The following is a 20,165-nucleotide window of genomic DNA, read 5'->3' on the forward strand; positions in this document are numbered from 1 at the left end:
ATATCTCTGGTCCTCTCAGTCTTCATGCTTGTATTAGTCTTGAGGGGTTAGGAGGATGAGCTCAGGAGCTAGAACATTCCTGCGCATCCAGTGAAAGCTTTCATTTTGATAACTGGACTTTTAAAAAAAATTTTTTTTAAATGTTTATTTTTGCGAGAGAGAGAGAGAGAGAGACAGAGAGAGAGAGAGAGACAGAGAGAGAGAGAGAGAGAGAGATGTGAACGGGGGAGGGGCAGAGAGAAAGGGAGACTCAGAATCCAAAGCAGGCTCCATGCTCTGAGCTGTCAGCACACAGCCCGACACGGGGCTTGAACCCATGAACCGTGAGATCATGACCTGACCTGAAATTGGACACTCAACAGACTGAGCCACCCAGGCACCCCTGATCACTGGACTTTTCAATTAGCGTGAGTAACCATGAATTTATTTTTCTTTTTTTCTTCAGGGGTCTCCTTGCACCAGGTTACACGGAAACACATTATAATTCCACTGGAGGGGAGGTCACCACCAGCCCACAGATCATGGTAAAATAGAATATCCTAGATTCATTGTCAATCAGGGTATGACTCACACACCCAAAGGCAGTGTCATTGCCATACAAACAGGGAAAGTGAAAGCATTTACGACATTGGTGCCTTTTCCAGCGGTAGTAATTTCTTAATTGATCCTCCAATATTCGTAAAGTTTGACAAGAACAAACGCATTTCTTGACCCATGGTCAAGACCCATGGTAACCCTTTCCAGCCTTCAGGGGCTCCCTCTAGGAGAGTAGGCAGGAGTCTCTCATCTTCATTAGAAGAGTGAAAAATTGAATACGTCTTGTGTCCTTTTTTTTTTCCACTTCTTTTCTTTTCTTTTCTTTCTTTCTTTCTTTCTTTCTTTTTTCTTTTAGAGAGAGAGAGAGAGAGAACAGGGGGTAGGGGCAGAGGGAGAGAAAGAGAATCCCAAGCAGGCTCCATACTCAGTGCAGAGCCCAACATAGGGCTTGATCCCACAACCCTGGGATCATGGCCTGAGCCAAAATCAAGAGTCTGACACTTGACCAACTGAGGTACGCAGGCGCCCCTACATCTCATGATTTTAGTCAATGCCAATCACCTCACTGGATTGTATAGTCTCTTGATCTCAAGACTATTTCCTCAATGACAGAACTGTAGAATTCTGTTTTTTTGTAAATACTCTTTTTACTCTTAACTCCTATTTAGAGAAGGCAACTGTGTTAAGTAGTGTGAGGGGTATTTTATCATTTCCATCTTTTCTGAGCTCCATTTTACTTTTGGAAGGCTTTCACTCATTCTCCTCATAGTGATGGCACAGACATTTATGTGGGTCAATACTCATCGGCCCCAAAGCAGAAAGGTGTGCTTGATTAAAGTACATCCATATGGAAAAGTGCTACAGTTGGGCATTTTGCTCCAAATGGAAGCAGAGATGTCATACTAATCCAGTTAATCTGCTGAAACTTTTTGAATGAATCAAGAAACAACAACACAATCTGGAAAACCTATTCATTGGAAAGAGCTTGTAGGTGTCAGAAAAAATAATTAATGAGCAATCAGCCCAGGGAAAGGATATTGATGTTTTGGGGACTTGGGTTTTCAATTTTCATCTGCATGTTGTTTCTTCCAGACTGAATTCACCCCTGTTACCCTTTTTTCTGCAAGACTTAATATTTACACCAACATTTAACAAATGTTCTTTAAGCATTGGGCTAATTAACTAAATATTAAAGGTTTTAACCATAAAAAGCTTCTTAACCATTTTTTTTTGCATCTCTAAGTTGACTGTTGTTCAGCATAAAAGGATTTGAAAATATTATAGATCTTGTTGCCAGATTTCAAATTCAGATTTAGGAGTGGATCTAAGAACACACACACTTTCCTTTACAAAACTCTTTTTTTTTTCTTGTTTAGGATGACTGTTATTACCAAGGACATGTCATTAATGAAAAAGTTTCTGATGCCAGCATCAGCACGTGTAGGGGCCTAAGGTAAGGCTTCAAGAATGGTTTGTGTATATCTGCGGTGATGGGTGAGTGTGTGTGTCTTAATAAAGCTGAAGAATCTGAAATATAATGAATTATATTGTAGTTTAAGTATGAATCCTAAGGGCTCAAGAATTTTGAAATTTGAAGGAAACAGGTCTCTTTTTTTATTTTTATTTATTTATGTTTTCAATATAGGAAATTTATTGTCAAATTGGTTTCCATACAACACCCAGTGCTCATCCCAAAAGGTGCCCTCCTCAATACCCATCACCCACCCTCCCCTCCCTCCCACCCCCCCCATCAACCCTCAGTTTGGAAACAGGTCTCTTGATAGTAGTTTGTAAATTACACATTTGAATTACTTGCAGAAGTGTGTTTGTTTGTCTGCTTTTTTCAAAATACAGGGTTTTTTTTTTTTTTTTGAGCTCAAATCCTTAGGAAACAGGAGCTCCTCTCCACCTTCTCTCTTTACTCTAAATTCCCTCTTCAGCTTGTCCTATCCAAGCCTATGACATCATTTTCTTCTGTAGGCATCTGTCTACAGTGAGATATTTCTTCTGATGCCCAGACTTGATTATCTAATTTTGTCTTCCATATCTCCACATCTCTTCCATATCTGGATAGCTTAATGAAATCTCAATCCTGATGAACCCCAAATCAAACTAATGATTTCCTCCCAAATCTGGTGTTTTTCCAGTGGTCCCTATGCCAGTGAATGGTATAATCAACCAACTTCTTGCCCAATCCAGAAACCTAGGTTCCTTGATGATTTCTTGCCTCTCAACTACCCACTTTGAATCCATTATCAAGCCCCATTGATTATATGTTCTAAATGTTCACTGAGATTATTCAATACAATCTCACTCAAAGCATGATCCTTTATGCAGATCATTGCAACAAACCACCTACTTCTCTCTTCACATCCAGTCTTGTCTTCTAATTCAATGTACACTTAATCCAGTCTCTTGCTATATATTCTTATGCTTTTTCTTCATAGCAATTATCTGTAATTATGAATATTACATATAATATACGTACTTGTGGGTTAAATGTGACTCTTTGATCCACATCCATCTTCTTTGTTTGACTATAAGCTCCACAAGAGGAGAAACCACAACTCTTTTCTTTCTTACTGTCTGCCCTTAATCCAATGACTAACGAATAATGGGAAAGCCCTAAATATTGGTGAAATGAATCTTAGCTTGGGGCTCCAGCAGGGATAATTGATAAGAAATTGATAATATTTGTTGATCAAGTGCTTTATATATTATGTCCTTCAATCCTTACAATCATTCTAATAGGTAGGTACTATTCTCATTTTATAAAAGGAGAAACTGAGGCTGTGTGAGTCTAGGTAATTTTCCCATGGAATCAGAGCTAAAAAGTTATAGACCCAGATTTTTAATCCTTATGTATAGGACTCCAAAGTCTTAATTTGCAGGCACCTTTAGAGCAGACAAGGCTTGAGAATTGGAAGAACACTGGGTGAGAATCAGGAAATTTCCATTCTAGTGTCAGCTCTGACACAACAGGTGAGCTATGTGACATCACAATAGTCGCTTCTCTCCAACGGGCCCCATTTCCTCATAGAAAAAATAAGTCGAGGTCATCTCTAGGTATATCTTCAGCTGCAATGTTACCCTATTTTCCGTGGCCGTGAGCTTGAAATTATACGGCGTTGGTAACTTTTTGCGATCTCTAAGTCTATAGTGCTTTCAAAAGCAGGAATATTTTTTAAGAAGCCTGGGTTCTCATGTTTTCCAGAGGCTACTTCAGTCAGGGAGATCAAAGGTACTTCATTGAACCTTTAAGCCCCACAAATCAGGATGCACAAGAACATGCACTCTTCAAGTATGATCCCGAGGAAAAGAAGGCTAACAGCACCTGCGGGACGGATGACATATTGTGGGTACACGGATCTCGGCAGAATGTGGTTCCACCTGCCACCAGTCTGGTGGTATGTATATTTTTATTTTTTATTTGCAGCGCTCTCATGTATCTCGTCCTGGTTGCCCCGTCTTCCAGTCTCAGTAGTTGCGATTAATGGAAACTCGATAGTCATTGTCGAACTAGTAGCCCTATAGTAGGCTCTAGAGACACTAACATCTTGTTGTACATTGATGATTTATTTAATAAGTATTTACGGATCGACTATTATGCGTAAGGTTAAAATGCATAAGGTTAAAACCTATCGATGCGTAAGGTTAAAATGAAGTGTAAATATGATGCTTGCCCTCTAGGAAAAGGCAACTTTGCCAATGCTACAACACACAACAAAGGTCTAAAGTATTACTTTGACGTTAAACATCCTGCCGTCTTCATGAATGAACTCATTCAACAGATTTCTTTCTTGGAGTGCTGCCATGGGTGCTGGGGATGTAGCAGTGAGCAAAAATAAACACAGGATGTGTCCAGAGGAATTTAGAATACTCTTACATACATGAATTCATCTTCCGGTCACAGAAGAAAAGTGAATATGGCTTGTTTGAAGCCACAGGTGGATCTAAAAGGTCATTGCCATAATTGCTCTCCTTTCCTTCCGGAGACACTATATCTAATCATTTCTTCTGTTTTCAGAATCCATTAAGCATGGGGCAGAGGTGGTCTGAATAAAAGAAAATCTCAATCCGCTGGGTTTGATTTGAGTTCACTTTGCTAGGGGTTTAAATTCTACCCGTGATATGGTATCTAGGAACCCAGAGGAACCACTCCTAGAGACGAAGACTCAAGGATTATTTCCAGGTTTTGGCCTGAGCAAATGATGAATGGGAGTACTGTTAACTGAGGTGGGAGAATGAGGGAGAAGCAGATTTTGTCTGCAGTTTGGGAATCGGTGGTTGTAATTTTGACCACGTTAAGTTGTGGTATCGGACATTCGAATGGATGCATGAAGTAAGGAGTTAATTATAAGAGTCTGGCCTTTAGAGAAGAGGCCAAGACTGGAGATACACGTTTGATAGTAATTAGTGCAGGGTTCCTATTTAAATAAGGCAGAACACGTAAAAAGCTACCGATGCCACATAATTTCAAGCTCATGGCAGTAGACTGTAGTATAACATTGTGATTCCCTAGGAAGACTGCCTGGATAAAGCAAAGGGTTGAGCTTTAATGACAGCCTCTAATACTTAGTGGTCAAACAGAGGAGAGGGTTACAGGAGTTACAAACCCCAAATGGTTAGGGCCCCGCTTCCCTCCGTAACCTCACCTACCTTCTGCTCCCCACCCACCGATGACCTCCCCCATTATGTTCTGACAAACACATCCTTTTTTCTCTGTGCTTTCAACATGCCAATATCAATTCGCTTTAGAGTCTTCTTCACTTTTTTTTTTTTCCTCAGCTGGAATGATCTTCCAATGTGTCTTCCCTTTCCTGGTTTCTCATTTTCATTAATAATGTCTGCTGCACGACCAAGTCTTCAGAACTAGCCATATATTCTGAAATAACTCCCTTGTCACTCAATATCCCATCACTCCATTTACTCCTTCGAGTAGCACTAAGATCACCACCTGATAGCCCTATGCCTGTCTACTGGGAGCTGCTTAAGCCCATGGGCCATGTCTGGTTCACTGCCTTATGCCTGGTGCCCCCAGCACTGGTGGTGGGGTTAGGTGCTAAATGAATGTGCTGCTCCTGTGGAGGGTGGGAGGGAAGTGCATAGCTCACCAGATGACGCCTAGAAGTCTTGCTCATGGAAGTTTATTTACCTGTTAAAAGACAAGCACTTCCTGAAATGCAACATGATAAACTTTGATAGTTTATCAGTTAGTATGAATAATGTATCTGCTACTTGTCAGTGGCAAAATCCACTTATGAAATGTGTCTTTTGCTGTCGTGGTTTAGTGGAGAAAAGGGAACAGAAACTAGGGAAGCTTGGAATGTGGGAAAGAGATCCAGTTCTGCCTAAGGAGAAGCAAGCAGAGGGGCACCTGGGTGGCTCAGTTGGTTGAGCGTCCAATTTCTGCTCAGGTCATGATCTCCTGATTCAGGAGTTCAAGCTCCACCCTGCGTCAGGCTCTGTGCTGACAGCTCAGAGCCTGGAGCCTGCTTCAGATTTTGTCCCCTGTTCCCCCCCGCCCTGCCCCTCCTCTCTCTCTCTCTCTCTCTCTCAAAAATAAACATTTAAAAAATAAAAATAAAAGAGCAGACTAGGTGCCATGGTAGCTCTGGACATTGCACCATTGCTAAGGAAGGAGGTATTCACTGGGAGAGGAATGAAAGGCTACTTAAAAACAAAAACAACATGAATAAAACACTGGGAGGTTGCAGAAGTCAGAGTTTCTCTATTTCAGGGAAGGAGAGCGGGAAGAGTCCATGGTTCAAAAAAATCCAAAGACTTTGGTTTTAGTTCCAGCACACTTATTAGTTGTGCAATCATTTAAATTCTGGCAAAATGAAGGGGTCAGACTAGAATATCACCGATATCCCTGCTAGGTCTGGTATTCTGAGCCTCTCATCATAGTTAATTCTGGTTGGTTAGAGTTCAAATGATAATGTTGTCTTTCTTTATTGCCAGGTATCAACCCATCTCTTAGAAAATTACACATTTCAAAGAAAAGAATGACTTTTGCGGAGAATGATGTTGTCTCAGTAATTTTCCTTTTTATATTTATTATAGAAATCAAAAGACCGGAAGGGTCGGGAACGTAAGAAATACATAGAGTTTTATTTGGTCCTGGATAATGGTGAGGTAATTATATCAGATACCTATGTCTTTTCAAATCTCCTATATAAATTTATTGTGTGAAATATTAAATATATGGATCAGTTTTCAAAAGTCATGAATATGAGCTATTCCTTTTTTGAATTGTTCTGACCCTAGGAAATTTGACATTTAATTAGAGTGTTAATGACTTCTCCTTTTCAGGAATGTACACCTGATATGATAGGTATAAAGTGAATTCTTTGCACTTTATCCTTTATTTTGTCTCCAAACTTAGCCTCCAATTAAGTTCCTTTGTTATTTTGTCTTTCATTAAGCAGTTAAATCATTGGCAAGTTAGAATATATGCTCATCAGAAAGTGGTAAATGCATAGGACTCATGAATGGAATCTTCTGAAAAAAGGCACTTTTGGGGGGTAACATTCATTGTTTATATTCTTTTGCAAGAATTCATTTTCATATATTGGAAATCTAAGGTTCACATGTATGCTCCCACAAGGAGAAGTTTTATGCTATGATAATCTAAGTTAATTTGTTTAAGTCATAAAGCTTGGCCTCTAATTCTACTAAATTCATTTACCATTTACCATTCATATATATATTTTTAATGAATAGCATATTCCTTGCACTGAATCTGCACAGCTTATGAAACCATGATATTTAAGTGAACATACATTTGGGATAATTCCATAGAGACTTACACTGAGCTCCTACTGCAGGCATAAAACATCATCTCTACTCCAAAAGTGCTTTAATTTAGCTAAAGCAGTAAGGAACCATTTTGCATCTTTTAACTGTTAACTTTCATAACTGTTTGTTCATTATAACCACTGATAAGCAAAATAACCCGAAGTTGCCTTTTTTCACCTTCTAATGATATTCATTTCTACCAATGCCCATATCTTGTCTCGTTTCTTGTTTGTTTGTTTGTAGTTTAAAAAGCACAATCAAGATCCAGAGGAAATAAGAAAGAGGGTGTTTGAAATGGCCAATTATGTCAATATGGTACGGTATATTTTATTAAGTGCAATTTCAACAATTTGTGAGGCGGTGCCATTGGGTTTTTCTACGAATGCTCTTGAAGCAGGGAAAGAAAGTCACCACTCCTGACTAACAATGCTTGATTGGCTCTTGAACTTTTGCTACTTAATTGAATATTAATATCACATGATAGAGATATTTCTCACCTACTTGCCACACTGTTCTCAGGTTGAAGAACGTATAAGAGATGATTTTGTTTGAATTGTTTTTGTTTTTCTAATGCCTGGGGAGACATCACTGACCAGCAAATCCCAACTGAAATCCAAATCTATGGAAGAACATGGAAAAACAAACAAAATCAGCTGAACTCTGGCACAGAGTTATTTCATTTAATCCTCAACACAACTCTGAGATATTTCTAAGCCTTAATATTATAGCTAAAGAATTAAATCCTGGGAAGCAAAGGAGCTTGCCTAAAATCACAAAGTTAGGAAATGGGAGACGTAAGATTTGAACTTAGATTGGTTGGATTTCCAAGTCCATTTCGATCGGAAAGATGTTGATCTTGGTTTGATAGTGTCTTGTTAGTTAAACATCTAGTTAGTCTGCCTCCTTAGATGGGTGAGTCACTTTGTGGCAGCCTGCAAGTTCTCTAAGGATAGAGGAAAAAATGAAAGTGGATTCAATGACCAACATCATCTGGGTCTCGTCTTCTCACCACAAAGACTTCTCCCAAAGAACCCCAAGAATTGGCCATATTTACTGAGCATCTCCTTTGTAAATTTTTTTTTAAACATTTATTTATTATTGAGAGACAGAGAGACACAGAGCATGAGCAGGGGAGGGGCCGAGAGACGGAGAGACACAGAATCCAAAGCAGGCTTCAGGCTCTGAGCTGTCAGCACAGAGCCCGACACGGGGCTCGAACTCACAAACCGCGAGATCATGACCTGAGCCGAAGTCAGTCGCTCAACCGACTGAGCCACCCCGGCGCCCCACTGAGCATCTCCTTTGTGACAGGAACTTTTTGATGACAGAAATAAAGTGGGGAACAAAACTGACAAATATCCCTCCCTTCAAGGGAGTTTACATTCTTGTCCAAGACAAGCATAAAAATACCAAATAAAGAGTAGGTAGGATGGTGATTATAAATGCTATAAAAAAGTAAAGCAGGATAAAAAAGAGAGAGAGAGAGAGAGAGAGAGAGAGAGAGAGAGGCAGGTTCCTCTTGGGTGCTGTGTTAAATAGGGAAGCCTAAGTCCAAGATGTCCAAGGTGACATTTGAGTATGGAAAGGAAAGGAGAGAAGCATCTGACCCTAAGGGAGGGTGTGCAAGGCAGAGTGAGGTTCTGAGGACAGAACCCAGATTGTCCTATTTGAGGAACAGCGGGAGGGCCATTGTGGCTGTATGCGGTAAGCCACGGCAAGGGTGGGAGCAGATGACACGTGACAGGCAGTGGTGGCTGGAAACTGCAGGTCCTTATAGACCTATGTAAGGACTTTGTTATGCTGCATGGGTGAGGAAGACATTGGAGGACTGAGCTGAGGCGTAACATGTTCTGATGTGTGTCCTTAAAAAATCACCTTGGCCACCGCATTGAAAATAAACTGAAGGAAAGCAATTGGCAGAAATAAGACCCGATGGGGGATTGTTCCCTAATTCAAGGCAAGAGATGATGGTGGTTTGAGAAAAAGCAGTGATGGTGGATCTGTTGAGACTAGCTGGTCTCTGAATACAGTCAACAGAGTATATGAGGTAGATGAGAGATGAGACGTGTGAGAAAAGGAAAAGATGAGGTGACATCGAGGATTTTGACCTGAGCAACTTGAAGAATGGGTAATGTATTGGCAATAGTGACTCAGAGGAACGATTAGCATTTCCTTTTTGTACACATTCATTTTGAGATATCTTTTTGTATAAAGATTTCCAGGGGGACATCATTACGCTGTATACCTAAAATAAATATGATGTCATAGGTCAATTGGATTGACAAAAGTATTGTTTCTTAGCGGAGGTGACAATGGGCAGTGGGTTGCTACTTTTTATTAACTGTTCTATGACTAAGTACTTTTTAAAAATACGTTCATGTTTCGTGTTACATTTTTATATTTAAAAATGAAAATATCGGAGACCCTACATTTCAAAAATCAGAGAAAATACTAGGAAATTTCCCTGAGATCAGGGGTAGACATGTCCATACTGACAATGACCCCCACATATCTAGAACCTACGAGGTGCCACATTATATCATTGTATGTATGTGCCGATGAATCATTAAGGATTAAAGAGAAGATTCATGGGTGAAAAAAGAAAAATAGATATCCAGGTAAAAATGCTAGATATACAAGATTGTTTGAAGTTTTGAAGTCTGGGTGGAGAGATAAATCCAAAAGTCTTTTTTTTTTTTCAAGTTTATTTATTTATTTTGAGAGAGAGAGAGAGAGAGAGAGAGAGAACTCACATGAGCAGGGGAGGGGCAGAGAAAGAGGGAGAGAGAGAGAATCCCAAGCAGGCTCCGTACGGTCAGTGAAGAGCCTGATGCAGGGCTTGAACTCATGAACCGTGAGGATATGACCTGAGCCAAAATCAAGAGTTGGACACTTAAATGACTGAGCCACCCAGGTGCCCCTAAGAGCTCAGAATGGCGTGAGACGTGGGTCAGCGAACTGTAGCCTGTGGGCCGTATCTGGCATGCTGCCTTTTTATAAAACGATTTTATTGAAACATGGCCACACCATTTGTTTACGCATTATCTATGGCTGCTTTCCTGCCACAGTGCCAGTGGTGAGGAAGAGTTACAACAGAGACCACGCAGCTTCAAAGCCCAAAGCAGTCTCTATCCGGACCTTTAAGGAATAAGCTTGCCAACCTTGGTGTAAGATAACCAAAGGAATGGTGTAGATAAGTAGAAAAGAGACCTAAGAACACGTCCTTGAAGTGCTTCTTTGAGGAGAGGTCAGAGTACAGGAGAAACCAATAGAGACCAGGAAAGAGGAGGCAAAGAGCTTCAAGGAAAACCAGGGGATAGTGTTGTTCTGGAAGCCGCTTGAGACAAAAACCCATCAAAGGAAGAAATGATCAATGACGTTAGATGCTTCTGAGGACTGAGGATTGGCCATCGGATTTAATAGCGTAGAAGTTACCAGTCGCCTGGATGAAGCACAATTCTGTGGAGCGTTAGAGTACGGGCACGATTAGAGTGAGCCCTACGAGAATAGGAAGTGGAATTAAAGACAGCAGATACAGAAAATTCTCTTCAAAAATTTCGCTATAAATAGAAGCAGAGAAATGGTGCGTAAGTGAGGGGGGGGGGAAGGTCATAAAGAGATCCTCCCCACTGTGATGGGCATTCTTTTTATGCTGATGGGAACGGGTCCGTGGAAGGCTAAGCAGAGACAATGCAAGGAGGTTGGAAGAATTGTCGAATCATCTCCTTGATCTGGGGAGAGATTGGAGGTCTAGCGCATGAGTAGAGAAGCTGGCCTTCGGCTCACACAAGCATTCCTCTGTAGAGTAAAGAAGGTGAGCACAGGTTGTTGGAAGAGGTTTAGCTCAGTAGGTAGACAGTGGTGGGAGCCACTCAAAGTTCTCTTCTGATTGCCTCTTTACTCTGAGTTTGGAAGCAAGGGCACCTGCTCAAAGTGAGCTTTCGATACTTTAAAAAATTTTTTTGTTAATGTTTATTCCTTTTTGAGAGGAAGGCAGAGTGCAAGGAGGGAGGGACGGAGAGACAGGGAGACATAGAATCCGAAGCGGGCTCCACGCTCTGAGCTGTCAGCAAAGCCTGACATGGGGCTCGAACCCATGAACCTCGAGATCATGACCTGAGCCGAAGTCGGAAGTTTCACCAACTGAGCCACCCAGGCACCTCAGATTTTGACTTTTCTTTTGATGGTTACTGCATTCCTCAATGCTTTTATTGTTTTCCAAACTACTTAAAAACATTTCTTCAGGTTTCTCAGCACAAAGTTGACCCATGAGGAAGCCTGTCACCATGGGTTTTTTTTTCTCCCCCAGCTTTATTGAGATATAATTGGCATAGCACATTGTGTGGGTTTAGCTGTTCAGTATGTTGGTTTGATATACTCATAACACTGCAAAATGATTTCCACCATAGGTTAGCGTCATATAATTACCATTGCTTTTTTGCGGTGAGAACATTTACGAATTACTGTCACCAATGTTAAAGTATATAATATGGTATTATTAACTATAAGTACCAAGCTGTACGTTAGATCTCCAGAGCATGTTCATCTTATAACTGGAAGTTTGTACTCTTACCAACACTGTGCAGTTACATCAACTATAGTAGCAATTTAAACTTTTGAGAGATATTGTCTCTTTAAACTTTTGAGAGATATTGTCTTATAAGGTTAATCGATTATTTCTAAAAGTTACCCTGTATGCATCATTGGTTATTTGGCTCATTCCAGGTTTAAGAATCAGAGGGCCACTTCATTGCGACTCACGGATGCAGAACTTTTTCATATAGCACGCTCTTTCTCCAATGTCCAAACCAGCACTGAGTCACCCTTGCTAATTCTGGAATGTTCTGACTCAGGGAACAATGCAAAGCATTTGAGTCATTACGCTTACATTGAAGTCATAGTAGTGAACTACTAACTGAAACTTATAATCTGCCTTAAGGTGGCAAGCAAGAGAAGTTTATTTTAATAGGACTTTTGCTCTGAAAAACAGCAGTCTCCAGACCTGAAATACCTAAGGGTGTCTGCCTTGCCTGAGTATGGGGGTGCTAGCATCCGTGAAAAGAGGTGGTAACTTCCATTTCACAAGTATGTTTGGAAAGAAAGTTTTTACCGTGCTGGGAGAAATAGGTTTGAAAATCTAAAGTACATTGAAAATATTGAAAGATAACATTACCACCTATGTCATTCCTTTGACATGTATTCTCTTTGGACAGCTTTATAAAAAGCTAAATACTCATGTGGCCTTAGTCGGTATGGAAATCTGGAATGACAAGGATAAAATAAAGATAACCCCAAATGCAAGCTTCACCTTGGAAAACTTTTCTAAATGGAGGGGAAGTGTCCTCCCAAGAAGAAAACGTCATGATATCGCTCAGTTAATCACGTATGTAGAGTTTTTCCCTTTTGTGTGTTAAATGGTATTTAGAGTAGAAAGTTTCCAAAGCCTTGGCAAAGCAGGTGGTTTCTTGGGGTATAGGGTAAGAGGAAGTGGCTTACACAAAGGGGATAAAAGTTTAAAAAGTATTAGATCGAATCTTATGTTGAATATGCCCTAACTTTTGTTCTAAGTGTTTCTTTTTTTCTTTTTTAAAGAAAAGCTAACAATTTAAAAATGATTCATCAGAAGTCTGTTTTGATTGGGTATACAGAAAGGAAAGACAGGTTTAGATAATGGCAAGAGAAGTTTCAATTCAGTGTTTTAAAAGTCCTGACTAGCTTTAAGTATTAGTGAGGACAAACTTCTAGGATATAAAGAAAACTGCGTATCATATTCTTTTTTTTTTTTTAATTTTTTTTAACGTTTATTTATTTTTGAGACAGAGAGAGACAGAGCATGAACAGGGGAGGGGCAGAGAGAGAGGGAGACACAGAATCGGAAACAGGCTCCAGGCTCTGAGCTGTCGGCACAGAGCCCAAGGCGGGGCTTGAACCCACGGACCGCGAGATCGTGACCTGAGCCGAAGTCGGACACTTCACCGACTGAGCCACCCAGGCGCCCCTCATATTCGAATCCCACACCTCTCTACCATCCTGCTGAAGTGACTAATCAAAAACAGGGGCAAGGAGGAGAAATAAATCTAGTGACTATAAATTAACACAAAACCGCTGAGCATATGCCTCAAAAGAAATCGAGAAATTTCTTTTGAGGCATATGAATATGCCTGGAATAGTTTGCAGCTGGAATCAGATAGAAGGAAACAGCAATGAATAATTGAAAATTATTCAAGTGTTACTTCCTAAGAAAACAGTAGGTGTCATAGCACATAAGAGGACTAGGCCTTGTCAGAATTAATTAATATTCTAAATTGGTTATTTACTACACATGACACATCAACCCACAACTCCCTGACTTAAAATAAGTCTTCTTGACTTGCGTGTCTGGTTCCTTGCCTGGTAAGGCTGGAGCACAGGGGCTGGTTGGTCATCTCTGTCTATATAACTTTCAAGTGGCTAACTTGGACTGCCTCCAGCATGGCAGCCTCAGGGGTCTGGACATCTTACAAGGTGACTAGTTTTCACCCAGAAGAAGCATTGTAAGAGGACCAAGAGAAAGCCTCAAGTCTTTTCATGAGCAAACCTTAGAAATTACAGCGTCACTTCTGGTATATTCTGTTGGTCAAGAGCAAGTTGTAGATCTACCCATATTCAAGGGAAGGTACTACACAGGATAGGAATACTGCAAGCCTAGCTCATTGGGGGTTATATCTGAAGAATAACTACCATAGTTCCTTAATTTTGAAAGGTGAGTTCCTTAAATTTTCAAGGGTTCACCGCAGGGTGAGCTCATTTTGTTTGGAGAAAGCTAGTATTTTTTTTCAAGGACTCACAGCTCATAAGTAGTAAGGTAATTCAACTCTTACCAGACTGCCTCCAGGGCCATGCTCAAATTATAGTAAACTCCCATACTTTGAACCAACAGGTAGAGAGAGAAAAATCACAGACAAGATGGCAAATGCATAGATAAAAAATGACAAGCCAACAGGAAGAGTAGATTTCCTGTCTAGACTGGAATAAACAGGATAAAAGTACTAAAAATATATGGTGGAAAGAAATAATTGCACTTTCATTCAAAAATTTACCTAATCGGGGCGCCTGGGTGGCTCAGTCGGTTAAGCGTCCCACTTCGGCTCAGGTCATGATCTCATGGTTCGTGGGTTCAACCCCCGCATCGGTCTCTGTGCTGACCGCTCAGAGCCTGGAGCCTATTTCAGATTCTGTGTCCTCCCCCTGTCTCTGCCCCACCCCTGCTTGTGCTCTGTCTCTCTCTGTCTTTCAAAAATGAGTAAACATTAAAAAAAATTTTTTAAAAAGAAAAAAAATTACGTAATAAATTTACAAAAGGTTGTGTCTATACCTAGGCATAACAAGGTAAGAACTTTGTGGTACAGCTGTAATATATCCACTAAAAAAGAGTAAATAGCTAACTCCATAACGGGGGAAGATTTATTTATTATAAATGAGCTGGTAGTGAGAACTGAACCCACACAAATGCAGACTTAAGTATAAGTAATTTTTTTTAATATGAAGTTTATTGTCAAATTGGTTTCCATACAACACCCAGTGAAGTATAAGTAATTTTATAACATAATTTTTAAAGAGGATATCAATACTGCAAATCTTTAAAATATCAGGTATAATGCAAAATATCATTTCAAAACAACAGATATCTGAAAATTGCCCAAAGGAAGTATAAAGTGGGACGAAGTTCTCTAATTTTCCTTATTCTGCATGGCAAAATCAGTACTCTCCATTCTTGATTATGATAAGTGGGAAGATATAAGTTCAATTTTTTATGTAAATGCATCTACTAAGGGCATTTTTTAAGTAATGCATTCTTTGAAAATTACTAGAGGCAACCCAGGGTCAGGATCTTGATCAGATCACAGAATAATAACAAAGGCAGCACATGGAATCATTGCAAATGGAAAGAAAAAAAAGTGAAGAAGACTAAAAAAAGAAATTAACATTACTAAAACCAAATCAATAGTCTATGCAAATAAATGTAAGTGGCTCAAATTCCTTTTAACAAATATTTCAGTAACATAAACGCTTTGTAACGCAAATACATTCAGAATGGGCCCAAATTCCAAATCCCACTATAGCTTAAAACAGTGCTAAAAGTGAACAAAAGTAAATGATATAAAAATATGTGAGAGAAAAACATAAATTAAAACAAAGCATATGTGAAAATACTAATATTCAAATTATATATATATATATATATATATATATATATATATATATATATATGGACAAAAACATTCGTGTTTATTTACTTCCTGGCAAGAGATGAATTCCACAACAAAAAATATAAAATAATGAATGAGAGATATAAAATATTAAAAATGATTATATCCGGTGATTATATCCGGGTGCTTATATTTAGTTGATATGACAACCATTGCACATTAAAAAAAATGCCTAATGCAAATTCAAAAACTGAAGGAAATATTTAAGAGTTATTATTTACAATGTGAGTTTCTTTGTTAACCATTTAGAGTCCTGGATGAGTTGTCTATAGAAAATATCATTTAGAATCATAAGTTGTTATATCAATTATTTTCTTTCTTTCAGAGCAACAGAACTTTCTGGAACAACCGTGGGCCTTGCCTTCATGTCTACAATGTGCTCTCCTTATCATTCTGTTGGCATTGTTCAGGTTTGTTTGAAGATAAATAGTTGGTTCTGCAGTTCAAGTCTGTCAAATGCTCTTTTTTTCTGAATCATGTAGGGTTTTTTTGTTGCTATGGCAAATAACATGGATTGAACTTCAAATGTTGAAACAGTCTTGCGTATCAAATATAAACACATCATTGCCATAACGTATTATCTTTTTTATATATTGCTGGATTCAACACACTAACATATCTTGAGGATTTCTATAGTGTGTTTAATCCTGAGGGATACTAGTGTGTAGTTGTCTTTTCCTGTTATGTGTTTTTCATGTTGTGTTATTAGAACAAATATCGGGTAAATCTGGCCACATAAAATGATGTGTTCCCAACGTTTCAAATTTATTGAATGTTTTAGTAAGATTGGTATTACTCCTTCCTAAAATGTTTGGTACAATTCATCAGTAAAATTATATGGGTCTGGCATTTCTTTATGTTTTTAACTATGAATACAATTTCTTCCATAGATAACAGAAGTGTTCAGGTTATTTATCTTTTCTCAGATGATATTAGCAATTTATGTCTTTTTCTTATGATCTTACTAAGGACTTATTAATTTTATTGATTTCAGAGAAAGAGCTTTTGCTTTATCGACATTCTCTACGGTTTCCTTGCCTTCAGTTTCATTGATTTCTGCTCTTGATTATTGAATTTCTTTTGCTTTCTCTGCATTAATTTGCTATTCTTTTCTATTACTTAAGGAACATTTTTAGATTATTCATTTGAGGCTTCTCTCTTTTTCAAATATGAACATTTAATGCATAAATTCCCTACCATGCACTGCTTGACTGCATCTGTGATATTTGGATATGTGTGTTTTTATTTTCAGTTAAAATATTTTCAGTTAAAAATATTTTCTAATTCCTTTTTGGATCTCCTTTTTGACTAATGTATTATTTAGAAGTATACTCTAATGATTTCTATTATGATTTTCTTTTAGTTTCATTATATTATGATCTGAGTATTCATTTGCTAGGGCTTCCATAACAAAATACCCCAGACTGTATGGCTGAAACAACAGAAATGTATTTTCTCAGAGTTCTGGAGGCTAAAAATCCAATATCCAGGTATTGGTAAGTTTGGTTTCTCCGGAGGTCTCCCGCATTGGTTTGCAGATGACTACCTTCTTGCTGTGCCCTCACATGACCTTTCCTCTTTGCACACATCCCTTCCTCTTCAGTCATGTTGGATTAGGGCCCCATCCTAACTTACATTCTCATTTAACCTTAGAGGCCCTATCTCCAAATACGGTCATGTTGGGGGTTAAGATTTCGATATACGAATTGGAGTGGGGGGGGGGGGGTGGGCACAATTCAGTTCCTAATAATCTGGAGCATACCTCATAGAATGTTAATATTTTTAAATTTTTTGAGGTTTGTTCTTGGTCAATACTGCATATGATCTTGAAAAAGAATACCTTCTGCTGTTATTGAATGGAGCATTCTATAACCAGCAACCATGTCAAGTTAACTTACAGTGTTCAGTTCTTTTGAATAGTTTATAGAGAGTGGTTAAGTATCCAAGTATAATTGTAGATTTGTCTATTTCTTCTTTCAATTCTACAAATTTTCACTTCACGGATTCTGAAGCTCTATGGTTAAGCAAATACACAAAAACAGTTGTCATGTCTTTTTGGAGAATTAATCCATTATTGTTTCATGTTCCTCTTTTTTCCTGACATATTCCTGTTCTGAAGTCTACTTTGTCTGATATCATTAGAGTTACTCCAACATTTTGTGGCTAAAGTTTGCTTGATGCAACTTTTTCCTTACTTTTACTTTTCGCATATATTTTTCTCTACATTTAAAAGTTTCTGGCATATAGTTGAGTTTTACTTTTTATCTAACCTGACAATCTCTATCTTTTTTTTTTTTTCAACGTTTTTTATTTATTTTTGGGACAGAGAGAGACAGAGCATGAACGGGGGAGGGGCAGAGAGAGAGGGAGACACAGAATTGGAAACAGGCTCCAGGCTCCGAGCCATCAGCCCAGAGCCTGACGCGGGGCTCGAACTCACGGACCGCGAGATCGTGACCTGGCTGAAGTCGGATGCTTAACCGACTGCGCCACCCAGGCGCCCCTATGTCTTTTTTTTTTAATTTTATTTTTTATTTTTTAAAATTTACATCCACTATCAACAATAGCCAAACTATGGAAAGAGCCCAAATGTCCATCGATGCATGAATGGATAAAGAAACTGTGGTATATATATATATATATATATATATATATATATATATATAGTGTAATACAATATATATTAATGCATTAATGTATTAATGTAATACATTATATAATATAATGTATAATAGTAATACAATGGAGTATTACTCTGCAATCTCTGTCTTTTATTTCATATATTTAAATCACTTATATGTAATATAATTATTGATATTGAACTAAAAGCTTCAATTTTTTTTCTAGATGTTTTCTATTCCATCTGGTCTATTTTTTATGCCTTCTTTAGGATTGAGGATTTTTAAAAATAATTTCTTTTATCTCCATTATTAGCATTTCACTGTTACCTTTGTTTGTTTCTTTTTAATGGTTGCCCTGGTTTATTATATACCTCTGTTTGTTTTACGTTGAAATAATACTGAGCTGCATCACTTGTAATATAAGGATGTTACAAAAGTACACCTCTAATTACTCCCTTCCAGTTTTGTGCTATTTTTATCATTTGTTTAACTTTACATACGCTATAAATACACAATATATTGTTACTAATTTTTCTTAGACCGTCATCTTTCAGCACAGTTTAAAGTAAGAAAAAAATTGAGGCACCTATGTGACTCAGTTGGTTAAGAACCCAACTCTTGATTCAGGCTCAAGTCATGTCCTTATGGTTTGTAAGTTGAACCCTGTGTTGGGCTCTGTGTTGACAGCATGGAGCCTGCTTGGGATTCTCTCTTTCTCTCTCTTTCTGGCCCCTCTCTGACCTCTCTCTCTCAAAATAAATAAATAAACGTTTAAACATAATAAAAGAAAATAAAAGTAGTATTATGTTTATCTTAGCTTTATCTAACTCACCTCTATTTCATTGTCAACCCTCTCCATTTCTTTGCAGAGTTTCTATCTGGTATGATATTTTTTATTTCCTCCCAAAGATTCTTTGAAAATATTTCCCGTAACACAGGTGTGGTGTGGATGAATTTTTTAGTTGCTTTCAGATGACTTTATCTCTCTTTCTTTTTTGTATACATTTTCATTGAGTTTATCATCCTGGCCTACTAATGTTTTTTCTTTCAATACTTCTAATAATTTCACTTCACTGCTGGATTATAGAGTTCCTGATGAGTCCGCTGTAAACTTTATCTTTGTTGCTCTGAAATGTATCTTTTTGTTTTCTACTTCAAGATTTTCCCTTTCTTTTTAATTTTCTTTAGTTCGATCATAATTATGGTATAACTAAGTGGACTTTGGGAGAAATGGGTAATATATCACACTTAGTGTTCCTTGAGCTTCTTGGTCTTGGGGCTGTATCTGTGATTAATTATGGAAAATTCTGGGCCGTTACTTCATCAAATATTTCTTCTATTTTATTCTCCTCCTTTTTTTCTTCCAGGGATACAAATTCCTATATCTATGACCATTCTATATTGCCCCTCAACACTTATATGCTCTGTTTTTCTGTTTGTTTTCTTTTTTATCCTTTTTGCCCTATGTGTTTTCACTTGGGTAATTTTTGTTGAACTGTTAAGTCAAGTAATTATTTTCTCAGCTATTCCAAATCTACTGTTAAGCCTGTTGCAGATATTGTTCGTTTCAGTTACTGTCTTTTTCATTTCTAGCATTTCCATTTGATTCTTTCTTATGGTGTCCAGGTCTGTTGAAATTTGTCATCCACACTTGTGTGCTATTCATCTTTTCCACTGGAGCTTTTACCATATTAATCGTAGTTATTCTAAAGTATCATCTGATAGTTCTAACATCTGTGTCAGATATGAGTCTGGATATGTTCATTGGCAAGGTAGGCCTTTTTCTTTATTTTGTTCTTTTTTTTTTTTTTTGGATGCCTTATTATTTTTTGTTGAAAGTCAGACATCCTGTGAAAGGCATTATCTGAGGGGTGTGTGTGTGTGTGTGTGTGTGCGTGTGTATTTTTTCCTTGCCTGGAAATCATCACTTCTTTCCTCCCTCTAGGCCTCTTGAGTA

General features: G+C 38.2%; 1 protein-coding gene across 13 annotated transcripts in view; it reads left to right on the forward strand.

Moving 5' to 3' along the window:
• The window catches only part of ADAM28 (ADAM metallopeptidase domain 28), a 77,305-nt gene that overhangs the window by 15,210 nt on the left and 41,930 nt on the right, over positions 1 to 20,165 (forward strand). For 11 of the 13 annotated variants that reach the window (XR_013555046.2, XR_013555047.2, XR_013555048.2 and 8 more), the window contains exons 4-10: positions 446 to 524; positions 1,914 to 1,990; positions 3,752 to 3,944; positions 6,604 to 6,675; positions 7,582 to 7,653; positions 12,552 to 12,721; positions 15,913 to 15,997. Coding sequence is in view for 10 of the 13 variants with exons in the window: in XM_078445442.2 (XP_078301568.2) it covers positions 446 to 524; positions 1,914 to 1,990; positions 3,752 to 3,944; positions 6,604 to 6,675; positions 7,582 to 7,653; positions 12,552 to 12,721; positions 15,913 to 15,997 (748 nt within the window). In the remaining 3 variants the exon portion in view is untranslated. The remainder of the gene's footprint in view (positions 1 to 445; positions 525 to 1,913; positions 1,991 to 3,751; positions 3,945 to 6,603; positions 6,676 to 7,581; positions 7,654 to 12,551; positions 12,722 to 15,912; positions 15,998 to 20,165) is intronic. The other 2 variants (XM_060653235.3, XM_060653237.3) reach the window with 2 other exon arrangements.

Source organism: Panthera onca, chromosome B1, assembly GCF_046562875.1.
Source record: "Panthera onca isolate mPanOnc1 chromosome B1, mPanOnc1 haplotype 2, whole genome shotgun sequence".
Taxonomy (NCBI): Eukaryota; Metazoa; Chordata; class Mammalia; order Carnivora; family Felidae; genus Panthera; species Panthera onca.